The sequence below is a fragment of the Sceloporus occidentalis genome, unplaced genomic scaffold, assembly GCF_023333645.1.
Source record: "Sceloporus occidentalis isolate IW3139 unplaced genomic scaffold, rSceOcc1.0.p SCAF_157, whole genome shotgun sequence".
Taxonomy (NCBI): domain Eukaryota; kingdom Metazoa; phylum Chordata; class Lepidosauria; order Squamata; family Phrynosomatidae; genus Sceloporus; species Sceloporus occidentalis.
The window spans coordinates 1,814,234-1,830,111 of NW_028317137.1; the positions used below are offsets into that span (position 1 = coordinate 1,814,234).

At 40.8% G+C, this 15,878-nt stretch overlaps 2 protein-coding genes across 2 annotated transcripts; both read left to right on the forward strand.

Moving 5' to 3' along the window:
- Window positions 1–840: 840 nt before the first annotated feature.
- On the forward strand, window positions 841–9,177 carry LOC149280403 (major histocompatibility complex class I-related protein 1-like). The gene is made up of 6 exons (XM_089500646.1): window positions 841–1,411; window positions 6,547–6,810; window positions 7,845–8,120; window positions 8,273–8,545; window positions 8,710–8,849; window positions 9,160–9,177. The coding sequence occupies exons 1-6, from the start codon at window positions 841–843 to the stop codon at window positions 9,175–9,177; spliced, it is 1,542 nt and encodes a 513-aa protein (XP_089356772.1).
- Window positions 9,178–10,372: 1,195 nt separating this feature from the next.
- LOC149280404 (major histocompatibility complex class I-related protein 1-like) lies at window positions 10,373–13,902 on the forward strand. The gene is made up of 5 exons (XM_089500647.1): window positions 10,373–10,418; window positions 11,532–11,795; window positions 12,086–12,361; window positions 12,757–13,029; window positions 13,868–13,902. The coding sequence occupies exons 1-5, from the start codon at window positions 10,373–10,375 to the stop codon at window positions 13,900–13,902; spliced, it is 894 nt and encodes a 297-aa protein (XP_089356773.1).
- Window positions 13,903–15,878: the final 1,976 nt, after the last annotated feature.

Sequence of the window (15,878 nt, forward strand, 5' to 3'; positions counted from 1 at the left end):
CACGAGTCTAAGCAAGTAACGTCCAACAGAGTTATTCAAGAAAGAAGTAACACTCATACCTCATCAGTTATTCCAGTATATATCTCAACAATAGCCAAACCAAATAAAGAGATCCAAGTGTACGCCTTACTAGACACCCAGAGTGACACTACCTTCATCTTACAAGACACAGCTGAAATACTTGATATTAAGAGAGAACCAGTCAAGCTCAAAATTTCTACAATAACTTCTAAAACAAAGGTTGTATCTAGCCACAAATTGAATGGACTACAAGTAAGAGGCATCAAGTCTGAAATAAGAATCAATCTACCAACAACTTATACCAGGGACTACATACCTGCCAATAGATCACATATACCCACATGTGACACCGCAAGGAATTGGTCACATCTAGAACATCTTGCAGATGAAATGTCTCCTGAACTTGATTGTGAAGTAGGGTTGTTGATAGGCTACAACTGTCCTCAAGCTTTAATGCCCAGAGAGGTTCTCAGCGGTAACGAAGACCAGCCATTTGCACAGAGATCTGTGTTAGGTTGGAGCATTATCGGATATAATAACCCCGACAGTGGCTATGAAGATGAAATCGGTGTGAGTCATAGGATTATTATGAAGCAAGTTCTACCAGCTGTTGACCCAGTTCACAAAATCAAGTCTGAAGTCTACTTTGTGTGTAGGAACAAAGTAAAGGAAATCATCACTTCAGCAGATATACTGAAGGTTTTTGAGTCAGACTTTGTTGAAAGTAATAATGAAGAAGTCTCTATGTCACAAGAAGACCTACAGTTTCTAGCAACGTTAAAAGACAGTATCAAACAAAATCAGGATGGACACTATGAGATGCCATTACCTTTTAAAGATGAGCGACCAGAATTGCCAAACAACAAGGCTTGTGCAGAACATAGACTCAAATGCCTAGAAAAACGTTTGAAGAAAGATGAGCAATACTACCGGGACTACGTGGCTTTCATGAAGGACATGATAGTAAGAGGCGATGCAGAAAGGGTTCCAAAGATGGAGATAAACAGGCAACCATCATGGTATATCCCTCACCATGGGGTTTATCACCCCCAGAAACCAGGCAAGATCAGAGTCGTCTTTGACTGCTCAGCAAGATTTCAGAATACTTCCCTGAATGAACATCTACTGACTGGGCCTGACCTCACAAATACTCTGGTTGGGGTCTTGTGCCGTTTCCGGAAAGGACAAGTGGCCATTATGTGTGATGTGGAGCGTATGTTCCATCAGTTTCATGTTGCTCAAAGGGATCGAGACTACCTCAGGTTCCTGTGGTGGGAAGAAGGCAACATGGAGACCCTACCTTCAGTGTATCGAATGAAGGTTCACCTGTTTGGAGCTGCTTCCTCGCCAGGATGTGCAAACTTCGGGTTCAAGCACCTTGCCACACAAGGTGAAGGCAAATTTAATCAAGCTACAGTGAAGTTCCTACAACGCAATTTTTATGTTGATGATGGTCTAGCCAAAGTGGTAGATGTCTTCCCAGGAACTGATGGCAGGGTCAGAAAACTGAAACTTCTTGTTAGTGACACAACAATAGATAACAAGGGCACACGCACTAGTAAGCCAGTGTATCTAGAAAGACCCATACACAAAACAGTGTTATTACTTGAAGCTGATTAACGGAAGGGTAACGTGATTGTATCTGATTAATGTGTGCAAAATGCGTTTCCTCTAAATGTTCATGTTAAGTTATGTGTTATAATATCAGCTCCTTTAAGAATCACATGTTGTGATGGTGGGAGTGTGTTTGCAGCCACAAAGTTTTCTGTGTCCATTAGATGGCGCTTGTGAGCATAATTGTCAATGTATTTTATTCCCATAATGCATTGTTACAAATCACTTACATAAAGGATTGAATGGTCTTGTCATCAGAAGTCATAAAGTTATCTTTCAGAATCATAAGCCATCTGATTAAGAAAATTCAAGATACACACCCCTCTCTTAGTTCACAAGCAGGCAAAAGTGGTATGTAGGTGTATTTGTGTCTAATTATGAGTTTCCAGTCATGTGTTTTTTGATGTAATTGACTGTATGTCTGATGATTTGTCTTTCTTATTTATTTTTATTTAGTTCTACGGTGTTGATGTAACTGTCTTAGTTGGAACCTGATATGTGCATTAAACATCTGTGAGATAAGAACCTCAGCCTTCTCATTGTGACTAAGGGCGGCATACATGGCGATGACTTTTATTAACCCCTTAATGACAAGACATTTTTCAGTGTTGCTGTTTAGCTGTGATTTTCTTATTTCGTGCTCCCACACATATTATATATTGTTTTTTTCAGGGCAAACAGGGCTTTCTTTAGAAATACCCAATTTTTTATTTTTTTTTTGCACGTTATGGGGCACTAAGTACCAGTGGCGTTTTGCTATTTCAAAACCATTCTGCCCCATGTGCTATTTTGGGTATCGTTGAAGCCGGCCAATGCAATTTTTCACACACGAATATGTGTTCAGCGACATCACCTGAGCGCAGGATACCCCACATGGGTTTGTTAGGTTGTTCGGGGACTAAAAGGCCCTTTTTGAGAGGTGTGCATTTTTCAAATTGGAATTTTGACATGTCAAAAAGTCCGCCCGCATATCCTATTTCGGGTATCTTTGAAGCCGGCCAATACAATTTACCCCATCAAACCAAATATTTTTGAAAACTAAGCACCCCAAGGTATTTGAAATGCTGGTATTTTAACCCTTCCCATGCACTAATTTTACCACCAGCCTTTGTCAAACTTTATGGTAGTACATTTTTTTATTTGTATTTTTTTCCCACACACGTACTTCAGGTATAAATTCATCGCTTCTGGTATATGTCCGTGTCAAACAACACCCCAATATGTGTTCTGTAACATCTCCTGAGTGCAGTGATTGTAGGACTTGCTCAACATAGACCCTCTATCCACGTGTGAGGCTTCCATGGATGTTGCGAAGCCACCTGTCACGGTGAAAACACAGCTGTTTAACGGCAGCCCGTACATGTACAGGCTTTGTCGTTAAGGGGTTAGTATTTAGGGGAGCTAAAAGCATCAATAGCAGTCTATGTAGTGTAGACACCAACATTAACACACCAAAACACTTTTTAAATTGGGGGGAAAGGTTTCTATAGGCGTGGTACATGCTTAGCCTGCGCTAGTACCAGCTTACAACATAACAAACCGGAATTGCTGGTTAAATCAGTTAGAACCAATAAAGAATTCCCTATAAAAACAATCACACGCCATACGATTAATGTTATTTATATGTTGTTAGCGTGGATTACAGCGGTGGAGAGGCTATATGCACCTCAGGAAGCTGATTGGTGAAACGCGTTGTGCTGAATACACCCATTGAGGAAATGGACACACAATAATCCTGTACATAACCAAGCTGTTACTGCTACAACGCAGCATTATTCCGGTCCTTTCCACGGAAATTATTCTTATATGTAAGATAATACTTTTTTATTTATATTAAAATGACTACTTTTTTTAACTCTCTCTCTTCCGGTCTTTTCCGTTACACCGGTACAAAGAAGAAACTCCATTCCATTCCCCAGAAGGGGCTCTACGGGCTTCCCAACAGAGGAATCCACTTAAATGAATTTAAGTATTTAATTTCCGCGCATATTGTGATGGTGTTTGTAAATCTTGTGCAGCACTTTATTTCTTTGTTTTATGTATTATTTTTTACACACTTGTGGTCAGTGTGTTTGGTTCTGCAGCACCAAGGTATTATACTTGTTTAAGTTGTGTCATTACACCAGATATCTGGCATTTTTATTTTAAACGCTGAATATCACTCTTTTCTTTCCACTTTGTTATTTTGAAATCATATTTCAATTTCAAGAGATAAATATGTATTATGTAGTTAAAAATGTATGTCTAATGCTTATATGTGATGGGGCCATCACATAAATCAATAATAAAGGGAGGGGCTTGCTGGGGGCATTAATACAAATAGTGCTGGCTGGAGGCGATCATACAAGGCTCTGGTGTTGGTACCATAATAATCTATACTAAAAAGGTTCTGGCTGAGGCATCAATACACAAGGGGCAAAAACATTAAGGGGGTATTAACGACAATACAGTGTGGAAAATCCTTCCTTGTGTAGATGATTGTGTCCTGCTGTTTGTGTGTTTTTGGTTATCAGTATAGCAGAGCATTTCGTGGTGTGTGTATATGGGTGTTGGTGTGGCCGAGCCTGTCGTGGTGTGTGTGTGTTTGGATGTCGGCGTGGCAGAGCCTGTCCTGGTGTGTGTGTCAGTGTAGCAGAGCCCGTCCTGGTGTGTGTGCGCGCATGTATGGGTGTTGGTGTGACAGAGCCTGTCCTGGTGTGTGTGTGTGTGTGTGTGTGTGTGTGTTTTGGTGTCCGTGTGGCAGAGCCTGTCCTGGTGTGTGTCTGGGTGTCGGTGTGGAAAAGCCTGTCCTGGTGTGTGTTGGTTTTTTGTTTCCTGGCCCTTAATTTACAGAAGGAACTATTTCATTTTTACTTATCCAGAGATAAAGTGCCCTCCTGAATTTGTAGTGACTTCACGGGACAAAACATTCAAGGCCCTGAAATAATTTAGAGGAAAAGATAATGTATTGTGTTATTTACTGATTTATTTTATTACTCAAATATTTATTTCAAGGATTAGTCGCACTAAATTGTGGCTTCAGCCTTCCCATGTTGAATGACCAAGTATTATGTATGTATATGTATATATATATGTTTTTTTAGTAATTTGATTTAATGGTGGAAATTATTAATGCCCCCCAGTTTTGACGGTGGTATCTTATGTGCCCCCCGTTATATTGTTTCTAGAGTCGCCACTGCCTGCAACAATAGACAGCCGAGGGATTTCCTGCCAGGTTATTTTTTAGGTTAAGATTACATGAAAGACGAGTGCAGAACATTGAGTCAAAGGTTTAGCTGCGTCGGAAACCCTCGCCTAATGAAGAATCCATGAGAGAATGCATTGTTTTTTCAAAATTAGGATTTTCTTGCTCATCTTGTGTCATTCATCCAGGATCCGCGCTGGTGAGTATTTGTATCCTTTCTTTACTACGGTTTATATAGAAAAATAGCACGTCAGTAGATTGGCCCCATTCGGCCCCCGTCTAATCTTCCTGTTTTTCCTGCTGTAAAGACTCAAACCTTTATCGTTCGTTGATCTCGCTTTAGATTCGGGAGCCGTATGTCTATCCCATGCATGTTTAAATCCCCTCACTGGATTAGCATCTACCACTTCTGCTGGGATTCTGTTCTACTTATCTACCACTCTGTCAGCAAAGTAAATCTTCCTTACATTACATCTAAAAAATACAGTACTGTTTTAAGGATGCAGCCACAGTTAGATACATTTAATGATACATTGTATCTTCTGACTGGGATACAGAAGCTCCACATGTGGCGCTCTGAGCTCCCACCAGCAGAAAGGGGTGTGGTCAGGGTGGGGTTTTGCAGGCATTTAGTGTCACCCTGTGGAAGGTAGATTTTGTATGGGTTCTCTGTTAATTTTATTGAAGAAAAGGTAACATGTCCGGCGCCAAACTCAAATATGGCGGTGAACATCTGAGTCCCCAGAGTTCACCTGGAGGAACGACTGTTTCTTGCACCCCCAGAGGGAAGCATTGAAGAGAGGATGGCTGCCAAAAGATGGCTGACTTATTGTGGACCATTCATTCCATATAAGTTCCGAGGAAATATCCTTCCTTTACGAAATTCATTACTTAAATAACACACATTCCAACAGGTCATAAATATATACCTCATCGTGAAGACCAAATGTTTGTTTTACAAGATCTGATACCTGAAAGATGCCTAAAAACCATAAAAAATGAAGGCTATTAATAAGTGAAGATCTAACTAGTAAAAAAAATAAAAATAAAAATTCTTATAATTAGTCCACTGCAATGATCCTTGAAATGGTAATGGTGACTAAAAAAGGGCTTTAGCGGGAAGGAGGTGGCCGCTCCCGGACTTCCATAAAACCTTTCTTATGTTGAAATGTAAGATTTGACACAGAGAAAATCTGGCAGCAGAGCTTTGACATAATCCCCCCCCCCCTCCATAATAATTCATTGGTGGGCATGTTTAAAATAGTCAACCCCTCTGAGACCCCAATCCCCATGTCCACCTTTCCTTCTCTGAGGGTCCTCTTTTCTACTTAGCCGTGCATGTGCGAGAAATGAAGTAAAGTATTAGGAGCTGGCAACCGGGGTGAAAAGAAGAATTTTCTAACTCTAAAAACGAAATCAACCTCAGCGTAGAAAATCGGGGGAAAATAAAAGCAGGAAAATAACTAAATTAGTAAAAATATACGTACATACATTCTAGAGCTCAGAATGCTTGCCGGGTATGAGGGTATCGCAGGGCTCTACAGCCCTAAACATCACAAAAATGTGTATAGAACAGGGTAAACTGGGTCAATAAATGAAACTGCGTAACTAAAATACATTATTCTTCTTACATTCAGTTGCATAAATAGCTTTCACAAGGTGTCCTTCTTTGTTTATGTTAAAAAGCCACCTCCCCGGGTAAATGTGACCTTCTTATTCCTCTGCAGAGAAGCACACCTTGCAGTTTTATTTCACCGTACTCTCGACTCCTCTCCCTGGGCTGCCCGTGTATTCAGTAGTTGGACATGTGGATGATGTGTTGGTCGTTAAATACAACAGTACCTTCCGGAAAGTACAGCCCGCTTTACAATGGATGGAAGAGACAATAGATGCTGACCACTGGCACATGCTGACTCGCCTGGGAAACCATTATGAAATCGTAAACCAGCGCGATCTGTATTCTTTCCGAGACCTTTTCAACCAGACACATGGTAAACATCTTCATTTGATATTATGATTTTATATGTAATATTATTCTGGATTAGGCCCTGGACAAAGAATCCAAATATTACATACTCAAGTGTACACTAACAGACAGAAAGAAGGAGCATCACACATACCATAATACATGAAAAGAGAAAAACAGGCAATAGGCGAATAAAAAAACATGGAGAATGCGGCAGACATTCTTTATCATTGTAAATAAATAAGTGTGTCCAAGACTATAAACAAAGATGAAGAGCTTGCTCAGAAAGATTGAAGGAATGAAACAATAAAATATAAAAAATAATGAAAAATCTGATATTAAAAAATAAGATAATCAAATATTAAAAAATGAAACCATTTAATATAAAAAATAGACAATCTAATATTTAAAAATAATGAAATAATATATAATTAAAAAGTATAAAACAATCAAAGTTTTTTATGGTTTTATCTTGTATCTATCCTCATTGCTTTTTTTTTTTTAATCCCACATTTTTTGGGAGCTTTATTGTATTTTTATATAGGTAGCTCATGGTTTATTGAATATCTAATTTCATAGTCCAATTTCAAATGGACTGTCTAGTCCTCAAAATTCATATTTTTAAAATAATGAATATTGAGTCCATTCTTCTGCACATAGGTGCATTCATAATTTTGTTGGAGTTAGACGATGAGACTTTCCTACTGAAAACAGGAAGCAGGATTAAGTACACTTCCGGCAAATACATTGTAGCAATCAGTGGGAATTGAGCAGCAGTGATTAGGGGGAAAAAATGGGTGAAAAGTTAGAAATGTAACAATCCACCCAGAATACATTTTTTTCAGATGTCAATCCATTTCTTAAAATTGTAATAAAATAATGCAAAACTTTTGATTGTGTAGTAATTTAACAAAAATAATTTAGTAATAAAGGGTATTTTGTACCCTGCAACCAGGACTAATTTGTTTTTTTTTTTCAAAGAAGAATTGTTGGAACCCTATCCTACTTAATATGTATATTAACAAAAAATGTATATAAAAATTATATTTTGTTAAACAGGTCTAAGTGTCTACCAGCTGAAGTTTGCCTGTTACATGGTTGACGATGGTAGCATGAGCGGTTATCTGGAATTTGGATTTAATGGGAAAGAATTTCTTGTGTTTGATAAAGAGAGATTAGTGTATATCCCAGCAACACGTGAAGCTGAGCTCATTACACAGAAATGGAACCAACAGAAGTTCTCAAGACATCGAAACAGGGATTTGATCGAGAAGGAGTGCACCGCATGGATGAAGAAATATTTTCATCATGGCAAATCTTATTTTGAGAAGAATGGTAAAATTTTTGGTCCATTATATATTTTCATTTCCCACCTTACACTGTCTTGTTTTATAGCCAATGTTAATTTTATTTAACACCCCCAGTAAACCTCACAGCGTCTGTGGATAAGTTGGTGCTTTTGAAGGGATGTAATGTTTCTCTCTCAGTTCCTCCACAGGTGAAGATAACTGAGAAGGCATCAGGTGGGGTCACGAAGCTCCTCTGCCACGTGTATGGGTTTTACCCGCGAGACGTGGACGTGAAGTGGATGAGGAATGGCACTGATGAGGTTTATTCAGACGAGGCCAAACAGATCCTCCCCAATACTGACGGCACCTACCAGATCAGAGCCAGTGTGGAGGTGACACCGAGGGAAGGGGACAGTTACTCCTGCTATGTGGACCACAGCAGCCTGGAGAAGGAACTCATTGTTCCCTGGGGTGAGTGTTACTTTGTAACTTGACAATAGTCTTGCGAGAAGAGGGAACGCTGAACTAATATTTTACTTTTACTGTGACAGATCAGGTGCGCCAAGTCCAACTTCTTGCCTCTCATGCCTTCATCTTGCCTGGTTTATTCTTCCCATCTCTCATCTTATAAACAGAACCCAAGAGAAGCTCTTCTCTATGCATTGTGATTGTGGGGGTTGCTGTGCTGCTCGTCCTCGTTGTGTCCGGAATTTTCGCATACAGGAAGTTTTCTGGTGAGCAAAATAAAGAAACAGAGGCTCAGAAAGCAAATAAGGTAAGTTTATTTCACACAGGCAACATTTTGACACACAGGTCTTTCTCAAGCCTTCTGTTTATGGTGAGCAGAGAAATCACACAAATAAGATCAGAAATTATTTTCAAACGTATAATATAAAGGTGCTGTTCCACCTACTATGATCTTTATATGAAAACGCAGCATTCAAAACATCATCCCACGTTCTCCTGAATGGCCAAACTTTCCAAGAAATTATTATTTATCATGTGAATTTGTTGCTTATCCATAATTTCTGCCAGGAGCACTTAATTGTCATGTGACAAGGAAGCGCAGCTTATGTTTTCCCTAGGTGGAACAGTGCCTCTAACGGGGAGGAACAATAGGGAAGATGTCAGGGCTGCTTCCGGTGCTACACACATCAGATGGGCTTCTAATATATACGTTGCTTACTTACAGTGAATGCCACTGCGTAGGGTTGGAGAGCGTATAGAACTGTATGGCATGCTAAAGCGGCAGAACAACTAACTCTCCTCCTTGTTTTCCACTTATTTAGGCGGCAGGCAGAGGGTTAACACAGAAGACACAGCGGCAGGGTGATGAGTGCCCACAGATAACCTCCTTCTGCCCCTCGTTTCACTCTTGTTTGAGGCGCTCTGATTCCTGGTTGTGACCCCTGGCTTTTGTACTTTGCTGTTCCTGTCCTCTCCTATCCCAACCTTTGGCTTGCTATACGGACTTCGCTGCTCTCTCCCGCCCTGACCTTCGGACTGTTTCTGGATTTTGCCTTATCTACTAAACCTTCCCCCATCTCCTGGAAGGTAGCCCCAGGGACTGAAAAAATGGCTGCCTCTTAAACAGGGACACTTGGGAGGTGTGAGATGACCATGGCTGTTCAGTGGGGCACATAACGGAAAGCTCAATCTTTGTACAAAGTCATACAATTTTATTTTATTCTGTGATTATGGTGTGATGATATATATATATATATATATATATATATATATATATATATATATAGTATTATTTCATGTATAAAGTGGATATAGAGGCAAAAGGGCCATTTATTGTTAACCTTGTTTGCATATGCCTACCAATCTCTAGATTGTAAGCTCTTTAAGCAGGGCCCTCCTCGCCTGCTCTTTCTGTAAGTCTAATTGTTTTACTATATACTACTTCTTATGTCCTGTTTATCCGTTGTACAGCGTTACGGAATATGATGGCGCTATATAAAGCAATACTAATAACAAATAAAGAAGTGGCCGCTGCCTTTGTCAGAAAAGCCAACGTTATCCTGTTTTTTGGGGGTCGGGGAGTAATTGGGGAGTAGAAAGGGTTAAGGAAATAAGTTGTTATTCTTACGGCAAAAAAAATTACCAAAAAGAAACTTTCACTTCTCCATTTTAACTTCACTTCTACCTAGCAACAGTGTATGTCATTAACTGCTAGTTTTCTTATTGGTTGTTGGCACTGTTACATCGGTCGGTGTCCTTACAGGAACAGATCTCGATTGTCGGAGTTGAGTTGTTTTGGTAACGATGTAGCAGAATGAAGAGACGGTAACTATGTTGCTCCCCATTTTCCTCCAGTTTTTAGCCGTAGTCCATTCTGGTGAGTATTAATACAACACTGTCTGTAATCACGTGCGTTTCGGCCATGTTACCAGGGTGTTACCGGAGCCTCCGGGAAACCCAATCATTTTATATGTGATTTTAATCATAATGGATAATTGTATTATTCGTGAGAGCACTGGAAAGGCCGGAACCCCTGTCAACAGATGCTATACCCTTACCCACATCGTTCAGCAAAAGCATAGCCGTTGGGTGAAAAATGCGTAGGTCAAATCCTGCTGCGTCGTCTTATCCGTCAGCTCCTCGCGTTCAGCGCTGTACTTTCTGGACACTTTTCTCCATTTGCTATATGGAGACCGCAACATTTTTTGTAGTATTGCTATTGTTATATATAGGTTACAATCTTATAAACTAATATATATATTCCATGTATAAAGTGGATGTAGAGGCAAGGTGATCAATATTAACCTTGTTTTCATATTACTACTCAGAATCCCTTGGTGGGTGTAAATTGGTTTTTAATAATATCTCTGCTAAAATATATTTATGTATATATATCTGTATATACATTTTATATATACATATACAATTATTGTGTTAATAATAAAAGAAATGAAAACTAAACGTTTAGTTTTCAAGCCCCCGCTCACCCTTAGCTGTATCCAATATTGTGTGGTATATTGCGGTCCATAAACCTTCCTCATCGCTCCCATTATTAGCATTTGTCATGTCCAGAGATACAATCTTTTGGGAGGCAACACCAAGAACATGGCCAGGGGTTAGATTCCACAAGAGTTTATAACTTGGTTGAATAGCCATTTAGAAGAATAGTATATTCTATTTATATAAAGATGGAATTTTCTATTGGCTGTGAGGTCATATTCTGATGTAATGGAAGGAAGTTTTACTCTACTGAAAGGCTGGTAGATAAATAGAATGGAGGAGATGATACAGTGAGGGAATTTAACATGCATGGGATAGACATACGGCTCCTGAATCTAAAACGAGACCAACGACTGATTAAGGAGGAGCAGGAGGAATGGGTGACTAGATGGGGGCCAAACGTGCCTCTCTGCCAGCAGATGTTTCTATAAACATTTGGGACCCCTGTGGCATTCTGTATCTGTATGACTGTTAAACTTCTCTCCCACAGCCAGGCAGATTTTGCAGTTTTATGTCACCGCCGTGTCGGCCCCCGTCCCTGGGCTGCCGCTCTATTCAGTTACTGGGTATGTGGATGACGTGTTTATTGTGAAGTACACGAGCGAGTCCCGAAAAGCCCAGCCTGCCTCCCAATGGCTGGAAGACCGCATCGACCCCGAACACTGGGAGATGCTAAACCGACTTGCACAGTATTATGAAAATGGACACAAGAGCTTCATGGCAAATTTTCGGCGCCTTGTGAACCAGACGGAAGGTATATTCACTAAACTGGGAGTTTGCATTATGAAGGGCCAACCCTGGGAAGCTTCTCCTGCAAGGGGAGCTGGAGTGGCCCTGCATAATGCATAGGTAATATTGGGCAAGGTCATGTCTTTTATGCCACATTGTACTGGGCCAACTTACCCCATTTTGAAAAAGAAGCTCATTAGGCTTTTGCCTTCGTAATGCTGAACCACATCAAAGGGTTAAATGGTTCTTCCCTTCCGCAAACTCCTGGTTTAAAGAATACACCCTCAAATGACATTGTATCTATTTTTTTCACAGGTATCAGCGTATTCCAGGTAAAGTTTGCGTGTAACAAGCATGAAGACGGCAGAGTTGGCGGATACCTAGAATACGGGTTTAATGGGAAAGAATTTGTTATTTTCGATAAGAAGAAATTAATCTACATTCCGGCATCTCATGAAGCCCAGGTCATAACGCAGCAGTGGAACGGCAAGGAATTTTCTGGTCACAACGACAAGAATTTGATGGAGAAGGAATGCATCGGATGGATGAGGAAATACTTTGAGCTTGGAAAATATGTTTTGGATAGAAAAGGTTAGAAGTGAATATGCTATCAAACAGTTCATTTATGGTTTGAATTAGTTTCCTTTTCATATTATATATTAAATGATGTCTATTTTTTGACCAGGTAATAAGTTTGAATACTAGTGTTCTCAGTGTTCTTAAATGTCAATTTAGTCAATTCCCGGGAGGATGCAAATGACACTGGTGATCTTGGCCATTGGCAGAACTGATGACCTCTGTTCTCCTTCTCTATTGGACGTTCCTTGCCCTATTTACTCAGTCACCTGGTCATTTGTAGGTATTTCAACTACAACATGTCTCCTGATTATTGGACTGTTGCCGCCTGCCCTGACTTCATCCTTGTGCTGACACCATGCAAATGCTGTACAGTTTAACAGGTTTCATGGTTTCTGTTTCTCTCCCAGTTCCTCCACAGGTGAAGGTTACAGAGAAGGCATCAGGTGGGGTCACGAAGCTCCTCTGCCACGTGTATGGGTTTTACCCGCGAGACGTGGACGTGAAGTGGATGAGGAATGGCACTGATGAGGTTTATTCAGACGAGGCCAAACAGATCCTCCCGAATACTGACGGCACCTACCAGATCAGAGCCAGTGTGGAGGTGACACCGAGGGAAGGGGACAGTTACTCCTGCTATGTGGACCACAGCAGCCTGGAGAAGGAACTCATTGTTCCCTGGGGTGAGATTTGATTTGTTAAGAAATATTAACATTAATATCAATATGATCAATTAACATTCTATCAATATTTTCATATTAACAAAAATTACAAACTGAGCTCAAACACATTGTAATGATTTTAATTTCTTCGGGTAACGCTCATCAGTCGTCGGTGCTCATTCCATTTTCTTCTGTAAGCAGAACCCAGGATCTCACCCCATGGATGGACAGCGCTTGCCGTCGGTGTCGCTCTTCCACTCCTGTTTGTCATTATTGTTGTGTCTGTTCTGTTTGCGCGAAGGCATTTCTCTGGTGAGTTCAGGAATATAAGTGCATTACATGTAAGGGTCGCATTATCATCATTATAGGACTTCTATGTATTTATTATGACTTCCTATAATATTTTAACCTGAAAACCTAAAAGATTGCCCTTCCCTGACACTCTTTTTACCTGCTTGTCTCATTGCTGAGGAGACAAATTGCCCCCCAAATTCTGTATAGCCGGTCTCATGAGCTTATCTGGATTTCGCCTCTCTCCCCTTTTCGTGAGGTCATGTTCAAACCTCTGCCCAATCTATTACTAAAGTGTAATCATATGACATCATATCCTCATGTGGCACAAACCTCTTCCTTCGTGATAGTGATTGGTCCAGGGAGATTTATATTGCAACTTTCTTAAGTAAAATGGTCTTATATACATTTTATTATCTAAATGCCACCTAGGCAGCTGCCCTGTAATATTGTTTCCTCTCATTAGGTTTTAATATAAAACCCCACAACTGGTTTTATTACTGTGGTAAATGTTTTTTTTTTTTTTTTTTTGTAAATGGTGATTTACAACTATATTCTTGTTTTTTAGGTCACAGACAGAAGGTGAGCACAGAAGAAAGTTGAAGAAAGTTGCATGTTTTAATCATATAGAGTTTTTAATATTTTTAAATTACAAATGAGGCATAGTAATAAAACTGAAACATATCAGGAACCAAACTCTCTGATCCATTCTTGTGCTCTCCCCATCCTGTTCTATATTGGAGCTGGAAGGAGGTGAAGCTGAACCTCAGGGGTGGGGCTAATTATGCATAGGGGTGGGAGTGGGCAGAACCAGACAGAGCCAGATGCACTTACAAGTGTATACAAACAAAATGTGTACAGTTACTAATAAACACAGTAAAGCATCAAGGACACTCGATAAATCTGTAAGTACTGTGTGTTGACGCAGCATAGCACCTGCTGTTAGGCAGATACTGAAGTCTGTCAATGGTGGAAATGTCTTTAATCAAGTTGAGGATCTGCCTGCGACATATTGGCCTTTTCTCTCTTCAAAACAGGTGATTTGTACCAAACCACGTATCCTTAATATAACACATTAGGCTTCAGACTTCTTCAATGGCACCCAAGGTGTCCACACAAAATAAAGTAGTAAGAGAGGAACTGCCTCGCTAAAGACTTTTTAAGGTTCTCAACAAAATGTATTCAAAAAGACCATTGGGTTACCATGCCAATAAAACCTTTTAGAGATGCATGGCCTTACCATGTGCCTCTCCCCCTCCCTGCATTGCTGCCCTGTGGGATGGAGGGGTTACTGAATATTTTGTCCCCCAGGTAGAGGTGGATTCAGTCCATTGGAGCACCCTGTGGTACTCAAAAGATGCAACCCGTAGGGAAACAAGATTACCTTTTATTACTCCATACAGGGTTGTGAAACAGTTCCCTTGAGCTCTCATCTTTGGCTAGAGGAAAGTGCCCTATAGAAATAAATGTCTGATGCAGACACTAAACTTACATAAATTAACATCTACATTGGACTCCCCAAATGGAGAGTATAGCAGTACTGAGCAACTGACGGCATCATAAAGTATGAAGAAAATACAAGGGGTATGGATTTGCCAAATAAAAAATCTCTAAAAGCAATGAAAGGCAGCAAGCACTCAACTTGGTGACCCCTCCAAGAACTATCCCTTCCAAAAATGAGGTTTCCCACCCGCAGAAAACCCCAGCAATGTAACATTTGCTGAAATATTAGGAAACAAAAACATGAAAAACCACACATATAAGAAAATCATAGAGAAAGCGATGGGGATACTGGCAATGCATAAAGAGACTACTCAACTCACAAGTAGGGTGTCAGGCAGACACTAGACTGCTTACATCTACTCCCCTAGAGAGACCAATCAAAGGATGACCAGATACTAGATTATACAAGTAAAAGAGAGGCTGACTTGATGAAAATAACAAAAATGACATAAAAACCCATTCCATACGGGAGAAGGTCCTGCCCTACCTAAAGAAATACTCAAAAAAAGTGCCATTAAAGCCCCAGCACTCCGGCTGTCACTATAAAACTTACCTTTGGTCAGCAAGGGCTACTGAGAAAGAAAAAAAAAAAATGTTGTTTAAAGGGCCCAAGTACAGTGACCAGCGTCCCATCAGCAGATCAAAGATGTGGACTCGCCCAGGTTGGACCCTCTGGGACACAGTCAGAGCCGGCCTTAGGTGTTCTGGCGCCCTGTGCAGACTACTCCTCTGGCGCCCCCCCTATCCCCCCAAAAAAGGAAAAAAAAAAAACTATCTATCCCCTCTCCCCCTTTATCACTATCTACCACCTCTGCCCCTTCTCCCTGCCTTACCCCCTCTCACTGCCTTCCCCCCCTCTGCCCCCTCTCACTGCCTTCCCCCCTCTGCCCCTTCTCACTGCCTTCCCCCCCTCTGCCCCTTCTCACTACCTCCCCCCCCTCTGCCCCTTCTCACTGCCTCCCCCCCCCTCTGCCCCTTCTCACTGCCTCCCCCCCTCTGCCCCTTCTCACTGCCCCCCCCCCGCCCCTTCTCACTACCTTCCCCTCTCCCTACTTCTCATTATCCTTACTTACCTT